The sequence below is a fragment of the Egretta garzetta genome, unplaced genomic scaffold (genome assembly GCF_000687185.1).
Source record: "Egretta garzetta isolate BGI_Z169 unplaced genomic scaffold, ASM68718v1 scaffold190, whole genome shotgun sequence".
Classification (NCBI taxonomy): Eukaryota; Metazoa; Chordata; class Aves; order Pelecaniformes; family Ardeidae; genus Egretta; species Egretta garzetta.
The window spans coordinates 707,523-727,746 of record NW_009258272.1 but is presented as its reverse complement, the minus strand read 5'-3'; the positions used below and the strand labels follow the sequence as shown (position 1 = coordinate 727,746).

The following is a 20,224-nucleotide window of genomic DNA, read 5'->3' as shown; positions in this document are numbered from 1 at the left end:
AGCTGGCAGCCAGGGGAAGGCTCTGCACAGAGCGGCTTCACGACTCCATGAGCCAAGCGACTCGGCCGGGGCTGCCAAGGAAACCCAGGAGGAGGAGGAGGAGGAGGGAAGCATTACAAGATCCAAGCAAAATTCCACCAAGAGCCTAACTAGGACAAAGCTGGAGGCAGAGAATGTTTTAAAAGGCTTTTATTTCAGAAACTTTTTGTTGTTGTTACAGGATTTTGCTGTACCCCTCTTCTCCCCTCCCCTGGCTTCCCCCATCTTCCCATTTCTGGCTTTTTTTAGCAATGATTGGCAGCTTTTACTACAGCCGGAGCTAAGCCATCTGGGTCTACCTGCGCTAGCAAGGGGAGTAACACCTCCCAGGGAAGGAACTCATCCTATCGTGAGCAAACGGCTGGGGGGGATAAGAACACACAAGCCCAGCCTAAGGCAAAAATGCAGCACAGAGGCAGGGCAGGCAGCAGCGCTGAAGATGTACCTGCCTTTTCCCACTTGGGTTTAAGTCCGTTTCAAGCTGCTCGCCACACAGGTTCGTTGTTTTTCAGCCAGCTCCCACCGTCACCTGGAATCCCCCCTCCGCTCCCCCAGCCCAGCAGAGCTTACAGCCGTGAACTCAGGACAGAGAAGAGCCCTTGGCCCGTCCGTGTCACTTACAAACGGCGCAAGCTGGACTTGAGTCGCTGCGGCTGGATTTGGAAAAGGCTGAATATCGGTTTGTTACCAGCAGTGGGCTTGAAGTGAGGGTTTCTCAGATGCAGCGGCATTGTAGTCCATGGGTGCTTTTAGTTACACAGGTTATGGTGGGGTAAAGGCAAGAGAGGAGTCACCGGAGAAGTCAGACGGGGAATTACTCTTTGGCACTCCCTCTGCGTCAGACAGAGTAACTCCTCTGCCAGGCGCAGGATGGGAAGGGCTCCTCATCGGAGCACTCACGGTGTCAGGCCAGGCTGCCCGAGCAGGGGCTGGTGCACTGCGCTGCTCACTGCCTCCCAGCTCCCCCTTGGCAGCTCCCGGAGATCGAGGATGGGGCGAGCAGAACGTGGTGCAGATCAGCTCCAAGATATGCGCCGACTGAGCTCACGGCACTGGCAAGCCCTCCACCCCAGGAGAGCCACTGCTCGGGCAGGAGTGCTGCCGACTGGGACCACTGTGTGCTGCTGGAGCCATGCTGAAACGCAGGTGAGCAGGGCAGGGGGGAGCGCAGGAAGGACGATCCTGGTCGGGCACTCCTAGAAGCTTACACAGCGCGTTTCAGACCTGTTGGCGCCAACGCTATCCTCTCTGACCCCTTCCCTGCGCTCTTGCCGCGGCCTCCTGGCTGGCAGGCAGGCCAGTCCGTCTGTCCGAGGAAACTTCTGGAAACCAAACAGCATCCATGCCCCAGCAGAGCCGCGCGCACCCACTTCCGCTGCACTCAGGGCAGCAGTAAGAAGCCTCCCCCTCCCACTGATGGAAAGGTTTAAAAGCCACTGACTTTCTTTCCCAGGTCTCCGCGCTTTAACTGTTCATCATCTCCAGCCCCAGCCCTTCCCCGGCCAGGCTGCAGCAACGCAGCTCCCCACCTGCACAGAATGCAAGGGAGGCTGATCAATACTGTCCATCGTGACGACAGAAAGATAATTTGCTGCCCTTATCACTCCGTGCTGTCTCAGGCCAGGCATGGGTTTGTTTCCCCTCCAACCAAATGGTTATAAATTGACATTGTTTGTGGGCTAGTACTTTACCCTGTCTCAGCTCAGGTATGAGAGAGACATAAGGCATCAGAAAAACAAAACCAAAAAAGCCTGTTTCTCTCCTACTTCCCACAAATAAATATCACGACAAGTGGAAAGCCACTACAGAGGACTCTGAAGCTGTAATGTCTGCCACCTCAGAGAAAAACAAGTCAAGTCACCTTTTGTTTCCTTGCACTTCCACGTCTCGCCCTTCCCATGGCTCGTGCACAGGCTGTATCAACACTAAGTATTGTTTTAGAAGAATCCCAGTTCCCAGCACCAAGGCAGAGGCACCCCAGCCTTGCCCCAAAGCAGGCACAACTCCCCCAGAATGTCTCATTGCCTGTGAAGACACACCATCCCACTAGAGGTTCAGCACCCCTCTTCCATCATGGAAAAACAAAGCCACACATGCTGCAGGTGCTCTCTGCTCGTTAGGGTACCTGGAAGTGCAGTCAGGAGAGGTGAAATGAGGACCAAAAGATGGATGCTGTTGTAGTGGACAGCAGGCCGCACGCTGGCGGGGCTTTATTTGGATGTCTAGTAACAAGTGAACGCAGTGGGAAGATGCAGAGAGCAGGCACAGTCAGTTCAAGAGAGGTTTGGGTGGGTTTAGGTTTTTGTTTGGGTTTTTTGCCCAGGGATTTGGATTTACATCCTCTTTGTTTTTCCAGGAGTTCACCCGCCGTGCAATGTCGAGATGAAAAGCACATTATCCTGGTCCTGGAGTTTGTAATCCAGCTCACCCTGCAGGCCAAGAAAAAAAATGAAAAATGTTTTAAATGTCATTTCCAAATACTAGCTGCAAAGAGAAAACAGCTCATAAAAAGATGTTGAGTGTTAGCAAGAGCAGAAGGGGACAGACTGATGTTTTCATCATAACAGAAGCAAAGGTGAGAGATCAGACAAGGAGCTGATGGTCATTATCCCACACCGCTTTCTGGACTGGGGTTTTGACAGAACAGGTGGTTGCCTGAGGCAGGAAAACGGTTCAGGACTGTTTGTTGTCTGAGCACAACAGTGGGCTGGAAAGGGAAGGTATTTACCAGTTGCCTGTTGGGGCAGAAAATCTCCCCAGGGCTGCTTTCACCTGCTGCGGCACCACCTTACACTAGAAGGGGCTCTGCTTGGGGCTGTGACGCTGCCTGGTACCCGCTCAGTCCTTACCCCACGCATGGGGGAGACCTGCAAGCAGCCAGAGGTGCGAAGCCCGCTGCCAGAGGGCAGGGAATACGGGTGATCTCTCTTCAGACACTGGCTGGCTGATGAGACTCAGCAGGTTAGAGAAAGGCTCCAGGCTTCTGAACAGCCACAGTACAATACAGGGAGAGAGATCCCAGCCTGCCCCTTCCCCCTCAAACATGAGATGCTTCGCTTGGGGCAAGAATCAGAAATAGCTTCTCTGAGAGCGACCACAGAACAGACAGAGCAATATTTTCAACAAAAAAAGTCAAACTGAAGGAGTACAGACCATTAGTTCCCAGTCTGCGTCGTTGATGAGCACCAAAATTCCTGGCCTCCTGCAGAACAGAGAGAAATAATTAGGATACAGGGCTGCTAAAAAGCTTCACAAATAGTTAAGAACAAGGGATGTTACAGCACAGATCACAAGCTGACTGCCTATAAAGCCAAAGAGAAAAAGGAATCCTAGCACGGAGGTGGAAACAGGTACAGTCTGTGCCCTTTCTAGATCAAATACAGGGGAGGCAGGAGCAATTCCAGAGCTCATTTGAATCAAAATGCACCATTCCCGAGGATGCTCCGAGATGACTACATTTCCGTAAGATGTAGAAAAGCCAGGTAATTAAAACCCACGCACTACGGTCGAGTACAGAGAGCTTGATGTGAAGGTACGGAAAGCTATTCCGGTGCCCCTACCAAAGGCAGTAAACACCTGGGATCCACTTCGAGCCCCTGATTACAGGCAAAGGGATTCCCCCTCTTTGATCTTCAGTGTCCTGCAATTGTCTCTCCTGTTACCAGGGGATCTGGCACACGCTTCAGCTCACAAAGATCCATGACGAATGTTAAACACCCCCAGCGCCACCCCGCAGTCAGGGATGGCTTGCACAACTCACTCTGCTCCATTTCTCTTGGCTTTTTCCCCCCCCCCCTCCACGAGGTTGGCCCCATTTTGACAATAAAAATACATTTCCCAGAAGAAATATTTGTTGGCGTTTCTCCTAGTGACTGCTTCAGTCCCAGTGATGTCAGCAGGGAACGGACAGACCTGCTAAAACTCCTGGAATTGAGGATACATGCGCTATGCTGCTCCAGGTGACAACGGAGAGCAAATCTATGTGGCCCCACTTCGCATTTAAGGTTTAAAGATTTGGGGTGTGAGGGCCGCAAAAGACACTTTCTGTGGAACTGCGCAAGGTGTAGTGTGAGACAACTCCCATTATCACTTTAGCAAATCCCATATTTTCATGGTCATTAACTTGTTTCTTGCAACCAACATGTATCCCAAACCATGGGGATCAACAGAGAAACACAAGGAGGATTCACAAGTTGTACTTACACAGATTCCCCTTGCATAAATAATTCGGGTCGCTCTTTCAACAGATTCTGTTTGATCCACTTTAGCAGGTTTCTGATATCCCCTGAAAGGAGAAAGGACAGCAGTTTACAAACTAGCTGATGGCTCCTAGCTGATGCCAGAACAAAGTGATTGTTTATCCACAAAAGAGTAGATGAGGAACATGCAGGATGGATGGGGGTAGCTGCAAACCTCCAGTCAAAGGAACCACCTAACAGGATTGTCCCTTACCACCATCTAACAGGCAGCCCTGCCTCAAGGCAGCTCAGGGCTCTGCCCCAAACCCCACAGTTTGGCAGAAGAGGCTTCCCACAGAAAATGCACCCCACAAAGAATGAATGCAGTTCATGCTGAAGTGCCGATCCAGCAGGAGACTCCTGAAGTTCAGATTTCTTTAACACATCCCATCTCCTCTGTGTTCCGTTATCGCCTAACAAATTGATTTTTAACTCTCTGCATGTCTAATTAGATCTAACATGTCCAAACAAGCAAGCCTAAGAACCTGAGAGGAGTAAAGGTAGACACTATTGGTACCACACCCAGCACAAACTCTTGGAGACATGAGTCCTGGGGCACAAACATATACATAACCATGCATTAAACACGCATGCAGGCAGCGGCCACAGTTGTCGTATTTTTGGACACTTGCAATACCCCTCTGCATCACACCTGCTGTCGTGGCATGTTCCCCACACCATGCCTGCTCCCTCCCTCTACACTTTGTGCTTATAGCTTCTTTATTAAAGCTCAGCCTTTATCTTTCCATTTCAGTAGGTGACAGGAAGGATTTGTCTTCATGTAAAAGGAGGAGGAGACACCGCTGGCGGGTTTTTATAGTATCAATTTTACTTTGTGAGGCAAAAACAATTTCTTTAGTGATAGCATCAGTTAATTTCCTATTGGAGAGGTGAGAAGCGACAGAGGGGGGGAATAATCCGTTACAGGGTTTAGAGAAGCTGACAAATTGCAATGTGGAGTTCTCCTGCATTTGCCTCTATATTTCACCGTTCCACAAACCACTTCATCATTCTGAATCCACAATCAGTTATTCTCACGGGGCTCTTTTAAACAGCCCTTTGAAAGCCCCCGAAGAGTTTTGTTTGTTTTCGAGGCGGGAGGAAGCTTTTCGAAGGCACAAATCCACCAGTGAGGGCTGGAGCCCCGCTCGTAGGATGAGCCGGGTCGGCGGGATGGGTTTCCACATCTCCCTCATGTGTGGCAACCTCGCCATAGTCATGGGGAACCTTTCTGCATGCGCCTTTCTGAGCTAAAATCAAACTCTGTGTATGATTCCCCCAGTGTTTCCTTCACGACCAGCAAAAATAAATGCACTTGTAGCAGCTCGACTCAGTCCCTGCCTTACCCCAGGATTTTATGGGATCATGGATGCTACCCAGAGCAGAGCTGGGATTCTTCCAAATAACATTACTCCCATCTCTTCTGTCACACCAAGGATGAACAGCCCTGGTGTAGGCAGGTGCACATCAACTAGGCGATGGGGACATGTCCATCTGCAGCAGATGGGGACCTCTTTTCCCAGGGAAAGGGGGAGGGGGATGCTCTCAGATTCCCTCTGTTCCCCCCTGGTTTCCCAGGGCATTGGTGCCTCTGGATGACAGCCTGCCCCCCGGCACACTGGTCCCACCGTGGGGCTGCCCAGAGCGTGACAGGTATTGCCGCCTCCAAGCACTGGATCATTCTGATGAGGGCAAAAAGAGCTGCTTCATGCCTTACAACTGCCCGCTGAGTTGGATCACTGGCCTGGGGCTGACCCATGACTCCCTTGTAATGATATGTAGTTAAGAGCACAAAATAGACCATTTTCTGCCGCTTTCCTAGCAATGTGCACCAGGGATGGCGAGTGTCGCTCAGAAGGGGTGTGTGTGCATATATAGATACACACACATATGTATACACACACACATCACACCGGTTGGTCAGCCGCCAGAACAAGAGTTAACTATATTCACCTTCCCCTGAAAAATGCTGCTGCAACATAAAGCCCTCAGGATCTCACACCCAAATGGCTTCTGCTCTCCATCACCAAGAAATGAAAGCCGGAGAGGAAGAAAGATGGAGAGGAGCCTTCAGGAGAAGGAGGGGGGGCACAAAGGGGACACCAGCCCCACCACAGCAACACCCACGAGCTGTTTCATATTTATGCACTTGCGGCAGGGCACACAACAATGAGCTGTGCCATATACCATTCTCCTTGCGTGGAATAAGCAGCCCTTTCCTCTGGGACCTTTCAGGAGAGATCATTTAAACAGAAACACACTGCACCAGCTGGATAAAAGACAGCCACCTAGAAGCAGCCTGGACGAAGGGGCGAGAGGACTGATTTATTCGAGGCTGAGCTGGAAGACTCCCTTACGCCTACTCCTTCCATAATAAATGTTATTTTCAGCCCCACCTGAGCCTACATTCATTTACTCCTCCCCAGAAGTCACGTACACATATACTGAAGAATTTAGACAGTAGGAAAAAACCTGATACCCCTGTGCATGCCTGGAGCTTCCCTGCTCCACAAGGCAACAAAAATTAAGACCCCTTCTCTGCAGCCAACCTTAGGACATGATACTTTTGGCTGTTTTATCAGCATCGAATTTTTCCCCCACCTTCATGTCTCTACACTCTGTACACCAATATTAGTAGAACAAATCAATTATAAAGGATGAAAAATGACCAGAGCCGCACCAAAACCGTCTCCCACAAGAAAGATATTGAAAAGGAACAAGATTACTTCCATTGCAAGTGGTCTGGGAGAAGCCATCTTGCAGCTCAGTGGCTTGAACAGCAGTCTTGATCAACAGCTCAGGGCTCTGTGTGTTATCATGATGGAAATAATAAAAGGTAAATTATAGCACAACCGCTTATCTCTTACAGTTGACATACGTAGCATTCCTAAGACATTTTCTTTCTGATACTATGCTACGGGTCTAACGGGTTTCCAGCTCCCTGGGCTGAGGATTTGCTATGCAAACAGCAGGTCGTCCACAAATGACATATAAGGAGGGAAAAAAAATCTCAACTGGTCAGGCACCGCATCCGCTGACAAGTTAAACCGTCACTACAACACAGCAATTTTACACTTGTGTTGGTTCTCAAATTGGCCCCCATCACAGAACAGAGGCATTTGCTCTTTGCAGGAGTACAGTTGTACTACGTGTGCTGCCATTTGTTGCAAAAGCAACCGTGCATTTTGGCCCAGGAGTGAGGTTCAGGTGAGAGCTGAGACAATACAGCATTTTGCTCCAACGTCACCAACTCAAGTCCAGCTCATTCCAGGCATGATATATTTTTATCTTTGCTGCATGGTCTCAAGGAAATCCTTTTGGTAGCTTATGCCAATTCATTCACTTGCTAACAAACATCCACACCAAAAAATCCCCTCTAATTATTGTTAACTGTCCTTGCCATTGGCAGCATCAAGAGAGAAGCCAGAGTGAACCATCCACAGAAGCCTGAAATATTGTCAAACTGCAAAGGAGGGACTGAAGCACATGGTAGGAAATCCCTGTCTCATTTGTACACAGAGACAGCTTCTGTTGCCTGTGCTAACAGTACATCAAACCTCTCCAAATTCTCAGGAAAAATAATCTAAAGTTAATTAAAAAAAGAAAAACCGACAAACGTTTGAGAAAACTGCTTAGTTCAAGTGCACAGATGGGAGCTCAAATCCACAATACATGCATAAAACAAATCACCCAGTGAAACACACAGCTCAGGAAAACGAAGTGTGTGCTTGCAGTGACAGAAAGTCATTGCCTTGTCACGCAAGCGGACAGGATGCAAAAACTGCAGCGAGCGTGCATACAAAAACCCAACAGTGTCGGCTCATTTTCAGCCCAGCTGCATCATAAACACTCCCGGTTGTGGCAGACAGAACTGCACAGTCTGCTCAGTCCTCTTGCGTATCCTCCAAGGCCTGATCTTCTGCATTACCCCAACTGTTCCCTGATGAAGAATCTGCTGAGCTTCCTCTGCAAGAGAAATGCATCTAGGACTCCATTTAACATTGCCTGGAACAAGAGCCCAGGTTCATTTGCACCCTCAAAACCAGGGCTGAAATCCATAGATCTTTCCCAGCTCAATAAAGCCTCCTGGGCCTGACAGATTCATCAGTGATAACTCAGCAAAGGGGGCATTCGCTGTGTGCAGAGACAAACCAGGTGCCTCGAATAAGAAACACCAAGCTGGGTGTTGCACTAGAAGGATCTCACACCAAACTGATAAATGTGCAGAAATGCAGAAGGATTTTGCTCAGCCATAATACCAGTTGACACAGACACGCAGGAGCTGCACAGGTCGTTGGCAGATACACACACACACATGCAATGACCAGACATCTCCATGTCCCCTGCCTTAAAATCCACATACAAACCTGCACAAAGCAGACAGTACCTCGAAGGGCACGCAGAGGGTGTAATTACACCCATATTCTTGCCTTGGCTGCAGAACTGGGAGCTTATTTCGGGGAAATAGGGGAACCCTATAAAGGCCAAACCATGGAAAATTCCCTTCTGGTCCATAATAAATAAGATATATGCAGCACTGGTCACTAAGGGGTCAGTGCTGCAAGAGCACTGCGCTTTCCCGGGCCGCCTTGCGGATACCTCCCTGTGGGGTACCATTTCTTTGACCCAGAATAAGATCATTTATCATACTGACCATGGCTGAGCTCCAATTTGCTGAGGTCACTAACTCTGGACGAGCGCCGCTCCACCCACATTCTCAGCCACCGGCCTGTAACCATGACAAAGCCCCTTCCCTGCCGCTCCTCTGCCATTATTCCCCCTGACTGCATGGAAATGTATGGAAAGACAATTTGTATCCCCCTTTTCCCACTTAAGCAGCTTGTGTTTAAAATAGACCAGCTCCCGATACCTGCTGCCCCTCCAGGTGAATGCCTTCTCTCTGCTTTTGAATCTGACAGCCCTCCAGGAATCTGCTCTCTAAAAGAGCTTGTTACAAAACCTGACCTAAGGGATCCTTCAGACTCCCATCTGATATGCAAATCATTCGCTGAAGCAGGCGATGGTGTGCCATAAACTGCAGAAGAAGACCTGGAATAGCCGATATAAATGGAGTCACAGGCAAGTGGGTTTGGTACTACGCAGAGTGAGCAGCAAGGCAAAATTTTGCAGCAAGAGCAAAATCCATTTTCTCTGACAAGCACACAAGCCAATCCTGCCACGCACTGGAGTGGGCAGTGATTTAAGTACTAGGGAAAAATTAGGGGGTAACTACAGCCAGACACAAGAGAATCCCAGTCGCTGGTCTCATCTGTTCTTGTCTGCTACAAATGAATGCCAAGGTCTCGGCTTCTGTAATTTTTAATTGCCTTATGACATCTTTTTCTCGCTTCTCAGCTAGAAGAGCAATGCTCTTCTCCATTTCCTTGCATCCCCACAATGGGAAATGATCACAGGGGTCTTTCATAGTCCTCCCATTAGCAGTGAAGACTCAGATACCAGCCATCACCCAGCAATTCTCAGCCCCAAGAATTTAATCACAAAGCTCATGAACTGGAGAGGAGCTGCTTGGGATCTTCCACTTCCAGTTAGGAGAACACAAGTTCAAGGGATCTCCAATCCCACTTGCTAGCCAGCAGCAAGCCTCCAGATCCATCAGCTCCTGTGACAAAAAAAGCAGCTCCGAGCAGATCCTCAGGGTAAACCTAATCCCTACTCATTTCCAAAGTCAGAGCATCTAATCCCGTAACACCCAACGCTATTGTCACTTCAGGCTCCCAAATAAATGCCAGTGCACCAAACTGTCTCTTTTAATTAGGATCACAGATCGCTAGTGCTGGCCCAGGGTCTTGCCTCTCGTTCAAAATTGTCAAAGGAAAGAACTGAGAGCGCCTCAAAGACTATCGCACCGGCAGCGAAGTGCCAGATTGGGAATTGCAGACATTAAAAATAACATCTTGTTAACAGGTCCTGCAATTTTATCCCCTGCCAGTGCAGAATTATTCTCAGCAAAAGACCATCCTGAGCTTTGCCCGCTCTCATTTTAAGATGCTCGAGCAACATAGACCTGCTACCAAACCCCAAGGAGACTGTGCCATGGTCTAATAGTTTTGCAGTCAGGAATCTTCTGCTAATGCACCAAACTCCCATTTCTTCACCCCTCTCTATCAATCTATGCTAGATGATATTGCGTCACCCTGGCTATAATCTGTCCTTCCCAGTGATAAAGGAGGGATCCCACCTCATCACTTTTCCATTCATTTATCCTGCTTAACCTTGAATGTTGCTGGTTAATTTTTTTAAGCTGCTCAGGAAGACAATTCAGAGAATGCATTACTAACCACGGGCGTAAAGCTTAGCCGAAACCCATCAAGCTGAAATTTCCCCTCTCTTCTATTTTCCCAGCTTCTGGGTTTTGTGCGCATGCACGCGCACCGAGGGTTAAAAAGGAAAACATGATCACTGTCACCAGAGACTACACAGGGCTGATGCAAGACCCCAGACCATAGAGGAAGGTGGCTGCTCCTGCCAGCCTGCAGAGGGATTCCCCAGCAGCCTGGCACTGCCCTGCAGGCAGCCAGCCTGGCCGAGGGAATCCCCTGGGCTGGGCTCTGCCTGGCACTGCCAGCTGGATCAGAAAGCGCCTTGAAGTCAACTCCTTGCTCCCCTCCCAGCCTGGCTGGTGGCTGGTGTCCCCTCCGGCTGCTGGATGAGTCAGTGTCTCAATTCGGCTCAGGAACTGCCATGATTTTATTCCTCTAAATACAGAAATGGTGCAGAGTCCAGACCTCCCCTCTCACTTTTGGGCTCAGATCTGTTTTGCTATTATTAGACTTTCATATACGGCAAGCACCATTAAACCGATTCCTGTCCACCCAACCCAGCCACCCCCACAGATACTCCAAGCCCCTCAGTCTTACTTGAAAGGGGAAAAGAAAGGGCCAGTGAGATGATCAGGGTGGAGGAGAAGGGGGGTAAGATTTACAAGTGAATGGAGGTAAGAATGGAGCAGTTTGTGGGATAAAGGGGCTGCAGAGGGAGCTTTACAGATGTGCAGAGGGACGGCGGCTCATTGTTTAATTAAGCAGAAAGTGGCTCTTTTGAAAAGCAATTTTGCACAGGAGCTCTGAGCTCAGCAAACAACTCCTGCGAGTGAGGGCAGGAGGAGAAAGGAACAGCTGGCCCGGAGCCGTGTGAACCGCATGCTAAGCGGTTTAAAGGGCCCGGATCCTCCTCCCCAGCCCTGCTCCGCTGCCACCCTCTGAACAGTGCTGTCAGCACAGCAAATCCCACCAAGAGAAAAGAGAGAGCGGGGGGGGGGGGGGCGGCACATTTTTTTTTGTTATCCTGCTAGGTGCCGGCACTGCAATACAGCGGCTGGGAAGGAGGGTGGAACAGCCAGGCTTTGTTATCCCAGGGATTTGGTCACACACAAGAGCTGGTTTCTCGGTGCCTGGGAAGCTCCTTCCACAAAGAGTTGGGATGAGCTGATCCAGTAACGCGGCTCCGTGGCCTCCCAGGAGAGTGCTAGGATTGCTCCTGCCAAGGCGTGCGGTTATTTCCCTGTTCCCACTGAAGGACTCGTTCCTTGCGCAGAAGCGACGCCTGGCCTCACTGGGACAGCAACCCGAAGCTGTGCCTGCAGCCGCTGCGCTGAGCCCTGCGCCAGGGCTGCAAACGCGGCAAGGACCACTCGATCCTGGCGGTGGCAGCCCCACAGCACCACGCCGGGCTCACAGAGCTGCAAACGTGGCCGCTCACACCAATTGCTGGAAAGAGCAGCCAGGATCCAGGGCTGAGCTAGTCCAGCCTGAGGTCCCACCCTGGGTAACCCACTGAGTCCCCTTTCCTCGCCAGAAAATATGTAATTACCTGCCTAAGAGAGATGCACAAGCAGGGGAATAACCCCAAAGTCCTTTAAGACCTGCAAATACCAGACACTGTAGTTAAAAAGATTTGATTGCATGAAAAACCACAGAGCTATGGGGTTTTTTTATCATTCTTCTAATAAGTCTCTGCATTACCAAATATATTTTTATTCCTTCTTTGGAACAAGTTTTAAAATGTCAGGAATAATAAACAGAGCAATAAAAGCATTCCAGAATATTAATAACTTAAGTATGACATACTATCTAGCAATAGCACCGGGCATTTACAGACAACCGATGCCAACTGCCACTCTTGATTTTACATGTTGTTTTGGCATAGCACCCCAATCGACTCTGAACACATGCCATGCTGTATTTTTTTAAGCCACTCTGCCTGTAACACAGGTCTGATCTCTCGAGATCCCCAGGCTCTTTTCCGAGAAGATGAATGCTCCCAACTCTCCAGCAGCCCTCCACGCTGTGCAGAACAAGGGCCCTAGAAAGCAAAGCCCTCGAGGAGCAGACTGTACTCTTCTCTACGGGGATTTAACATAAACAGCACTTGGCAGATTATTTTAATTTTCGCTCTAAAAAAAAAAAAATCTGATTAGCAACAGGCTTTTTCCCTGGGGTTTTGGTAAAGGGAAGCCACAAACAATTACCAAAACACAGTGATTAAAAATTTATCCTTCCAGACTCGTAAGTGCCAAAACACACAGTGAATCTGTGATTATCCCAGAAGGTCCGAGTGATCATTGCTGCTCCAAAAACACAAGTCCCATCACTGAAACCACAGGAGAAGTTGGAATTCTAAGGCCTGGACCTGCAGCACAACTGCCAGAGACTTTACAAACAGCCCCAACCTCCGGATACAACATCCAGTAGAGAGCACAGCAGAGGGGTTTTGTAAACACTTTTCATCAGCATGAGGCTGCTGAGCTAAACCTAAAATGACTACAAGGGTTAAACAACGCCAGTGACTTCCTACCCTTCCAACAGCATCCATGCAATTCGCATGGCCATAGACAAATCCACCACTGTGAGCCCCAGTGAGATGGAGGAAGGAGCTCCGGCATCACTTGCAGAGCAGTCATACAATGATCTATTTGATTACTGAAGCACTTGGTTAAATTACTGTGGCTTGTTTCAGGAGGAGGCTGCCAAATACATTTTCAGTTTTTAATTTAGGGTTTCTCTCTTTTATGCTCCATTGTCTCTAATAGCCTCTTAGATGCTTGAAAATAAAGTTGATTTCCCTGCCAATTTAATCCTCTCTCCATGTGACAAATATCGTTATTCCCCCAGCTGCTTTCTCACACACACACTGTTTTTATGCAGAAGAAGCCAACAGGGCATTAATGCCTTTAGATCCTCTAACAGCGTTATCAATGAGATCATCAAAATAGCCAGTAATTTGGGACAAGATTCTTGTTTAACTTGAGGTCTTCTTTCCACAACAGCTCTAAAAGATTACACAGTCCTGCACAAAGTGTGGCTTATGTAAATCTGCCTGCCTATGCAGATATATCACACCTTTTTAAGTTCGTACTTGGCAGCAACTTCAACACACAAGCTAAGACTGCTCTGCTTTGGAAATAAAGAACTGCTATTTTACTGACGTTAGGATACAAAAAGCCCCTTGGATAATAAAAATAGGTCCCACCACACGGCAGTACCCCTTGTGGCTTGCTCTTGTCCCATTTGCAGTTTTCTTCCTCCTGCCTTTCCTAATCCCTCCAGGAGCCCATCTCCAGACGTCATAAAAGTACAGAGAATCAAATCGTATTGAAAAAGTTAACTGGTTCTGGAACCCACCTACTTTTCACCTAGTGCCTGTTACCAGGAAAAAGGAAATGACCACATAATAATTTGTTCAAACAACATTATTATCATTCAGAGAACATTGCCCTTGTCAACTATGGAGCACAGCTTGTCTTATTCACATAAATATTTGTACGTATTTCTTCATATCATTTTCCACCTCCCCTCACCTCTAGGATGTCCCAGAGAGGAGCAGCTGCTCCGCAAAAAGGAGGACAAAGACAAAAATAACCTAGAAAGAAAGGAAGAGTGGTTAAGAGAGGCCAAAATGGCCAAAAATAAGCTTGACGGTTAATGAAATCTCTTAAAATGGGGTTAGAAGTGTAGGTCTTCAGGCAGTGCTCATACTACAGATCTTTCCTAAGAGTATTAAGTGATGGACATATGGGGTAAGGTAAGCAACAGGATGCACAGAGTAGAACTGAGCTGTTTTATTTCTCTAATCACTGTCATTCTGGCTGCGCAAGGGCAGCAAGGAACATACTACATATACCCTTATTTACCCAGAGATAGGTGAATTAAACTTTCTTAATGTGATAAGGAAAATACAAGACATTAGGAATAATATAAAATTACAAGAATTTACCAAATTTCTTATTCACATGTTTCTGATCTGTTTCTACTGATTCCTCAATTCTACAACATAATTCTCATCCAGAAATATTATGAGGGGTGTCTCCAGCAATCCCTTACTGTCAGACATTAACTGCACGTCTGCCTACCCCATCCCTGTGCTGGGTGTAAATGTCACCATAGCAGAAGCCTCACAATTCAGTGTCTGCTCCTCAGCCGCTGCAATCCACAACCTGCCCAAAAACTGAAACCTCCCTGTCAATCCATGCACATGAAAACAGCAGGCTGCAAACCAGGGGAGCTGCCAGGAGGGCATGCTGTCCATTCTGCCACTCTTGTTGCAGGGATAGCAGCAGCTGAAAAACAAGGCAGACTGAAAAGCTGGGAGCAATAATGTGTTAGATGAATCTGGAATGAATCACTGGAGATCATGAGTTTGAACCCTGAGACTGAGCCAGGTCTTCAGAGAAAGATTTATCCTTTAGGATAAATCCAGCTCCTAGTGATGTCTACAGAAGTCTTCCCAGCAACTTCAAGTGTGAATGGATTAGGCCACATACAACTGCACTGCTGACAATCATCAGGCCAGAAGAATCATTCTTTGATAATAATCCCCCCCTTCCCCTGGCAGAAATAAACATCTCATGCAATAACCCCTTCTCCTTGATCATGGTTTGAACACCACCAATGTGGTGGATATCAGTGGGTATTTTAAATTTACAGAACACTGAAGAAAATGATGCTCTAGCCCCCAAGTTTATAAACCAAGTAAATGAGTGTTTTGACATTTCTTTACTATCTTCCATTTAAGGATCTTAAGTGCTTTAACAGTGCTGGAATTTAATGCTGAACTCTCTTGTGATACATGAAAGTATCGCTACTACTTCACTAGCAACAGGGGAAAGTTAAGCAACACAACTAAACTCACAAAGCAAATCAGCATCAGGTCATGTTTCTGGATCCCTAGTCCCTGTCCTTAACCACAAGATAACACACTATTCCAGTGCTCCTATTATATTTGAATTACATGTACTTAAGCCCAAGCATCAAAAGCGTTTCTACCAATCTCTAATTACTTCCAGGCACGGCAAGAAGATTTCAGGCCTGAATGTTCACAGCACATAGATTATGGTATTAGCCATTCATGAGATATTAGTTGTTAACATTCCCTGATGCTTTGTATTATTTCGGTTTATAATCCCACTCTCAAATAGCATAAAGCATTGCTATCTAGCTGGAAGAATTCAAGACATACCTGCGGCAAAATTACGTTGCAACTGAAGTATGCACGCACGTAAGGAGAAACAAGAGAGTTAGTACAGCACCTCTCAGTATTGATATTCCAAATCACAAACCAGAGATTATGAGTGTTTATCACTGGGACACTCAAGTCTTTAGTTTAACAGCATCCTGTTCTTTCCTGTGGGGAAGGCTATAGGCAGGATGTCCAGCATCACGTTTGAGCATTAGCTTTGCCATTTTCAACTGCATTGTTAATATAAAATGATTACATATACTTGAAAGTCAAATGAGTAGATAAAATACATTGTTACATTGCTATACACCCACCCACGTATCTATACAGTACATATATATGCACACACACACACATATATATATGCCTCTTGGAAACCTCAGAACAGGCAAGGAAGAACAAGAGAGAGAGGAGTTTATTGGTGGTTTGAAGTATCGAGCAAGAAAAATTTAGACTTGATGATTTAGACTTGATTGAAAGGCTGTTGTCTGTCCAGGAGGAGGGAGGAAAAAGTCTTAAGGAAGGACTCGATTCACAAGTGCTTACAGGATGGGAAAGATGCTCAGATTATTTCTGCCTGGTATTTACTTTGAGGACTAACCATCATCTGCCAAGCTATCTGATCCACGGCATGCCTGAAAGTGCTTTTAAAAGTCATTGACTCTTGTTGCCAACAAACGAAACTGCTGTACAAACCAGCTTTGTTTCATTTGTTGTCATTCTTTCAAGTTATCCAACAGGTTCTGATACTCACAAGGCTCTGGTTGACAGGGCAAAGTCACCTGATGCTTTTTGACACCATCGAACAAGAGTTCCGCACCACCTCTGAAATAAAAACAATGAACCACTGAGATTTTGCTTTATTGTCACAAAAGGAAGACAGTACAAAAGAGGCGATTTACATAGATGCCACAAGAGAGAAACAAATGACACAGACTATATTTAGCACAGGATTCTCTTTGTCTTTTTTTCCCTCTCACAAACCACAAATTCGTAGGGGAAGTTGCCATCTCCCATCGCCAACACACACAGGAGGCTCCGTCGCAGGCCAGAACCCCATGGTGCCAGGCATCATCCCAACAGAACAGGAAGATGGCTCCCGTCCCAACGCGCTTACAAACTGCCATGCAGCGTCTAGCTTAATGCCTTCCCTCTCCCTTTAGCTATCAGCATTGCTTCAATTCAAACAATACTACAGCCACCACTCTACATCCAACATTGCTCATCCCTAGCACCTTTTAGCCAGAAGCCTCAATGCATTTCACAAAACGTGAAAAATCATAGCATGCTTCTGGAATAAATATTCCCCCCATTTCCACTTGTAAATAGAGAGAGGAAATGACTCACACGAGGTTACGCAGCAAGTCAGCTGCAGAGCCAGCAATCCTTGAGTTCTGGCAACCCTTTCTTGATCTACTTACTACAAAGCATTCCCTCTCGGGAGGGACTTGACTAGGAGAAGCAAGCAGAGCATGCTTGACAATTGAAAGTAAAAATAAATAAATAAATACACAATCTTCTCCACTGAACAACCTGATTAATATCCCCTGTAATGTTCAGAACGTACTGGGGGACTAGCCTCAGGTAACTAAGCAATGGCCTCTGCAAGCACAAGAGATCAAGAGTGAGCAAGATATGCAGAGGCTGGCAAGTACAGGAGCTAGTCTTCATACCTGAAAAAAAATGGGATTTTAATTGGGTCCAGGTACCTAATCTCCTTAGATTCTTAGGAAAAAAAAAATTTTTTTGTAACTGCAACTTACAAGTTTCAGCAAGCTCCCCACCTGTATTTCCTTTCTTGGAAAAAGAACAATTGTGAAAATCTCGAGCTTTACAAACATAATTTTTTCTGATGTTGCGAGGCCACAAGCCAAACTCAGCCTTAGAAGATTCTAAAAATTTATCATGAGGGTAGGGAAATGGATAATAAACACAAATGCTGCTTTCAGACACAGGACACAGAAGCGGACAGTGTGAGCTCTTGACACTACACTGAACGGGATGGCCCAAGTTTCAACAATTAGGAAACTCTTACAAAGCTCAACTCACTTGATACTCAACTGAGGTAGAAAAATGACCAACCCATTTTCAAAGGGCATATAATTGTGGCAAAATGTTCTTCCAACTTAAACAAAGATTACTTTAGAAAAATTTTCTTATGAAGTTACTGTCTGGAAACTTACTGGTGCCCTGAATCCCTTGGAAACCAACACAACAAAAAGAAGTATTTAAAATAAATAATCTCCACCTAAATATCAACAAAGATACATCCAGACATTACTAAGTTCCTTTAAATTCAATATCTAAAAATGCCACGCTAGGTTTTCTTGGCTCTGCAATGGAAGAGCACAACAGAACCCTTGTTATGCCCTCGGCAGCATTACTTATATGCAGCAACTCTCCTAAAGAGCACTCTGTTGGTGTTCTTCCACCAGCTCACAAAAAATAGTTATCTGAATATTGAAGCAGCAATTATTAACATGAGCTGAGATTCATGCGAGAGAACAAGCCACAGCAATTATATGAAAAACATTTTTTTATGTAATGAAAACAAGGTCACGCTTTGTTACAGCGGGAAATGTAGATTGCAAGATAAGGTCCTTCTGTAATGCGCTAGCTGTGGGGAACTCAGCTGTGATTTGTACATAGAGAGCTCATTTATGCATTTCCAAGGGAAGCAAAAATGCATCTCACTCTTCTGGGAAAATTAGGAGAGTTACTGCAGCTGGAAGCGGGAAAGACTGAGGAAAGGATTCTTAAGGAGAAGGGTATTTAAAGGGTTATGGCATTTCTGTGTTCGTGAAAGGGTGGGAAAAAGCAAATAAATAGTAGCCTTTTAGCTTCTGCTAAAAGGAGGCTTTAACAAAATAACAGAAGTATTTCCACAAATATGCACAGACTTCCACTGCAAACACTTTAACTTCCCAGCGCCGGGGCATTAGCAACACAGCTACTACAGCAACGAAGACCTGAAAATCCAAATGCTACAAAGCGAGAACCCAGCTATTTTACACTGAACTGAAACAACTGAAACGCAAAGCAAAGTGAGAGTGCATGTACACACACATAAAAACACACACGTACAGAGAAAAAAAGCCGAATAACGAGTGGAAGGTTTTTATAAATAATTTTAATAATTAAAAAAAATTTCATCGCATATGATTTAATGTTGTTGACCAGTTACAGGATTCTTAGGTCTAAGTTGTTAAATCAGTTATTGAACTGGTTCTCCAAGCTTTTATTTAAGATGACCAGCAGGCAAGAAGTTTCATTTCAGCATTTATAGGTTTTGGAAGACCAGAGTATGTTTTCAGCCTGAAGCATGTTTATTTAGAGCCCAGTGAAAATAAAGTCAGTAAAAATGTGCTGGTATAATCCACTGAATTCAATGGCTACATCTTGCACCCAGAATGGAAATTATGGCTCGGTACTTTGAAGCCACTCCTGCAATGTTCCTGTTTTTTTAAAAGGAGATGTTCTAACAGTCAGACTATTCGGGAGAAAAGGGTGACTATGGGAGAGTAAGTGAGAAAGAAAATTAATTTCAGGCATTGGAAGAGGCTGCCCAGGGAAGTGGCTGCGTCACTACCCCTGGAAGTATTTAAAAGACGCGTAGATGTGGTGCTCAGGGACATGGTTTATTGGTGGGCTTCACAGGGCTGGGTTTGCTTCTGGACTCGATCTTAAAGGTCTTTTCCAACCTAAATGATTCTAAAATTCTATGATTCTATAATTCACAGGATCTGGAATTTGTTGGAAAATCAACATCAAAAAAGATGAGACAGTGAGAAAGTGGCATCAGAAAGTCCAATGAAAAGTTTTGTTTGTTTGCATCATGGCCATATGTATGTATGTGGTGGCTTTTTCATGGATTTTCGTGGATTCTCAGTGTTTTACAAGCCAGCAGAGTATTTGAACTAGGCCAGGCGCGCACTCTCCTCAGGGCTGCTGGAAGGGAGGCCGGTTCCCCCAGAGGTGCACGCTCAGCTCTTAGGCCAGGCGATGTTATTTTAAAGTACCTATTTCTGCATTAAATTCCCATCTTTCTATAAACAGAGCCCTTTTTCACGTCAAGAATGCTTCAGCTGTGCAGAGGCAAAGAGCTGCAGCAGACGTTTCCCAGCGGCCACGCCAACCTTGCTGCCTTGCAGTTAATTGGAATTTTTAGTGGGGAAGCAGAAATAGCCAGGCTGGGCGAGACCAACGACTGCTCCTGTCGCCGCCATGGAAGGTGTGCTTCTGCACGTCAGAGAAGGGCGGCAGATCAGCATCCCCTTCTGCTCAGGGCAGGCTTTCCCAGCAAGCACATCCCCGCAGCACCGGGCACCTTCCAGCATCACGTTAAACAACGCGGCTCACATCTGTCGCCTGTTTGTTTTCTCCTCCTGTCCCCAGAGGGAGAAGCGTGTACACAAGCGTGTACACAGCCATGGCGGTGGCAGCTGGGCTGTGTAACGGCACAGGCTTTTCTC

The 20,224-nt window shown here is 46.6% G+C and overlaps 1 protein-coding gene across 1 annotated transcript; it reads right to left on the bottom strand.

The window, feature by feature from the left end:
• Positions 1–265: 265 nt before the first annotated feature.
• Positions 266–20,183, bottom strand: URM1 (ubiquitin related modifier 1). The gene is made up of 6 exons (XM_035889930.1): positions 20,112–20,183; positions 17,320–17,354; positions 16,507–16,577; positions 4,243–4,324; positions 3,193–3,241; positions 266–2,468 (listed from the first exon to the last, which is right to left on the bottom strand). Exons 1-6 carry the CDS (start codon positions 20,181–20,183, stop codon positions 2,400–2,402), a joined length of 378 nt encoding a protein of 125 aa, XP_035745823.1. The 3' UTR covers positions 266–2,399.
• Positions 20,184–20,224: the final 41 nt, after the last annotated feature.

Coding starts and splice junctions, on each gene's coding strand:
- URM1 (XM_035889930.1), bottom strand. CDS start 20,183: ATGGCTGTGTACACGCTTGTGTACACGCTTCTCCCTCTGGGGACAGGA. Junction 4,325..16,506: donor GCCCTGTCAACCAGAGCCTT/GTGAGTATCAGA, acceptor TTCTCCTTTCAG/GGGATATCAGAAACCTGCTA. Junction 3,242..4,242: donor TTTATGCAAGGGGAATCTGT/GTAAGTACAACT, acceptor TCTGTTCTGCAG/GAGGCCAGGAATTTTGGTGC.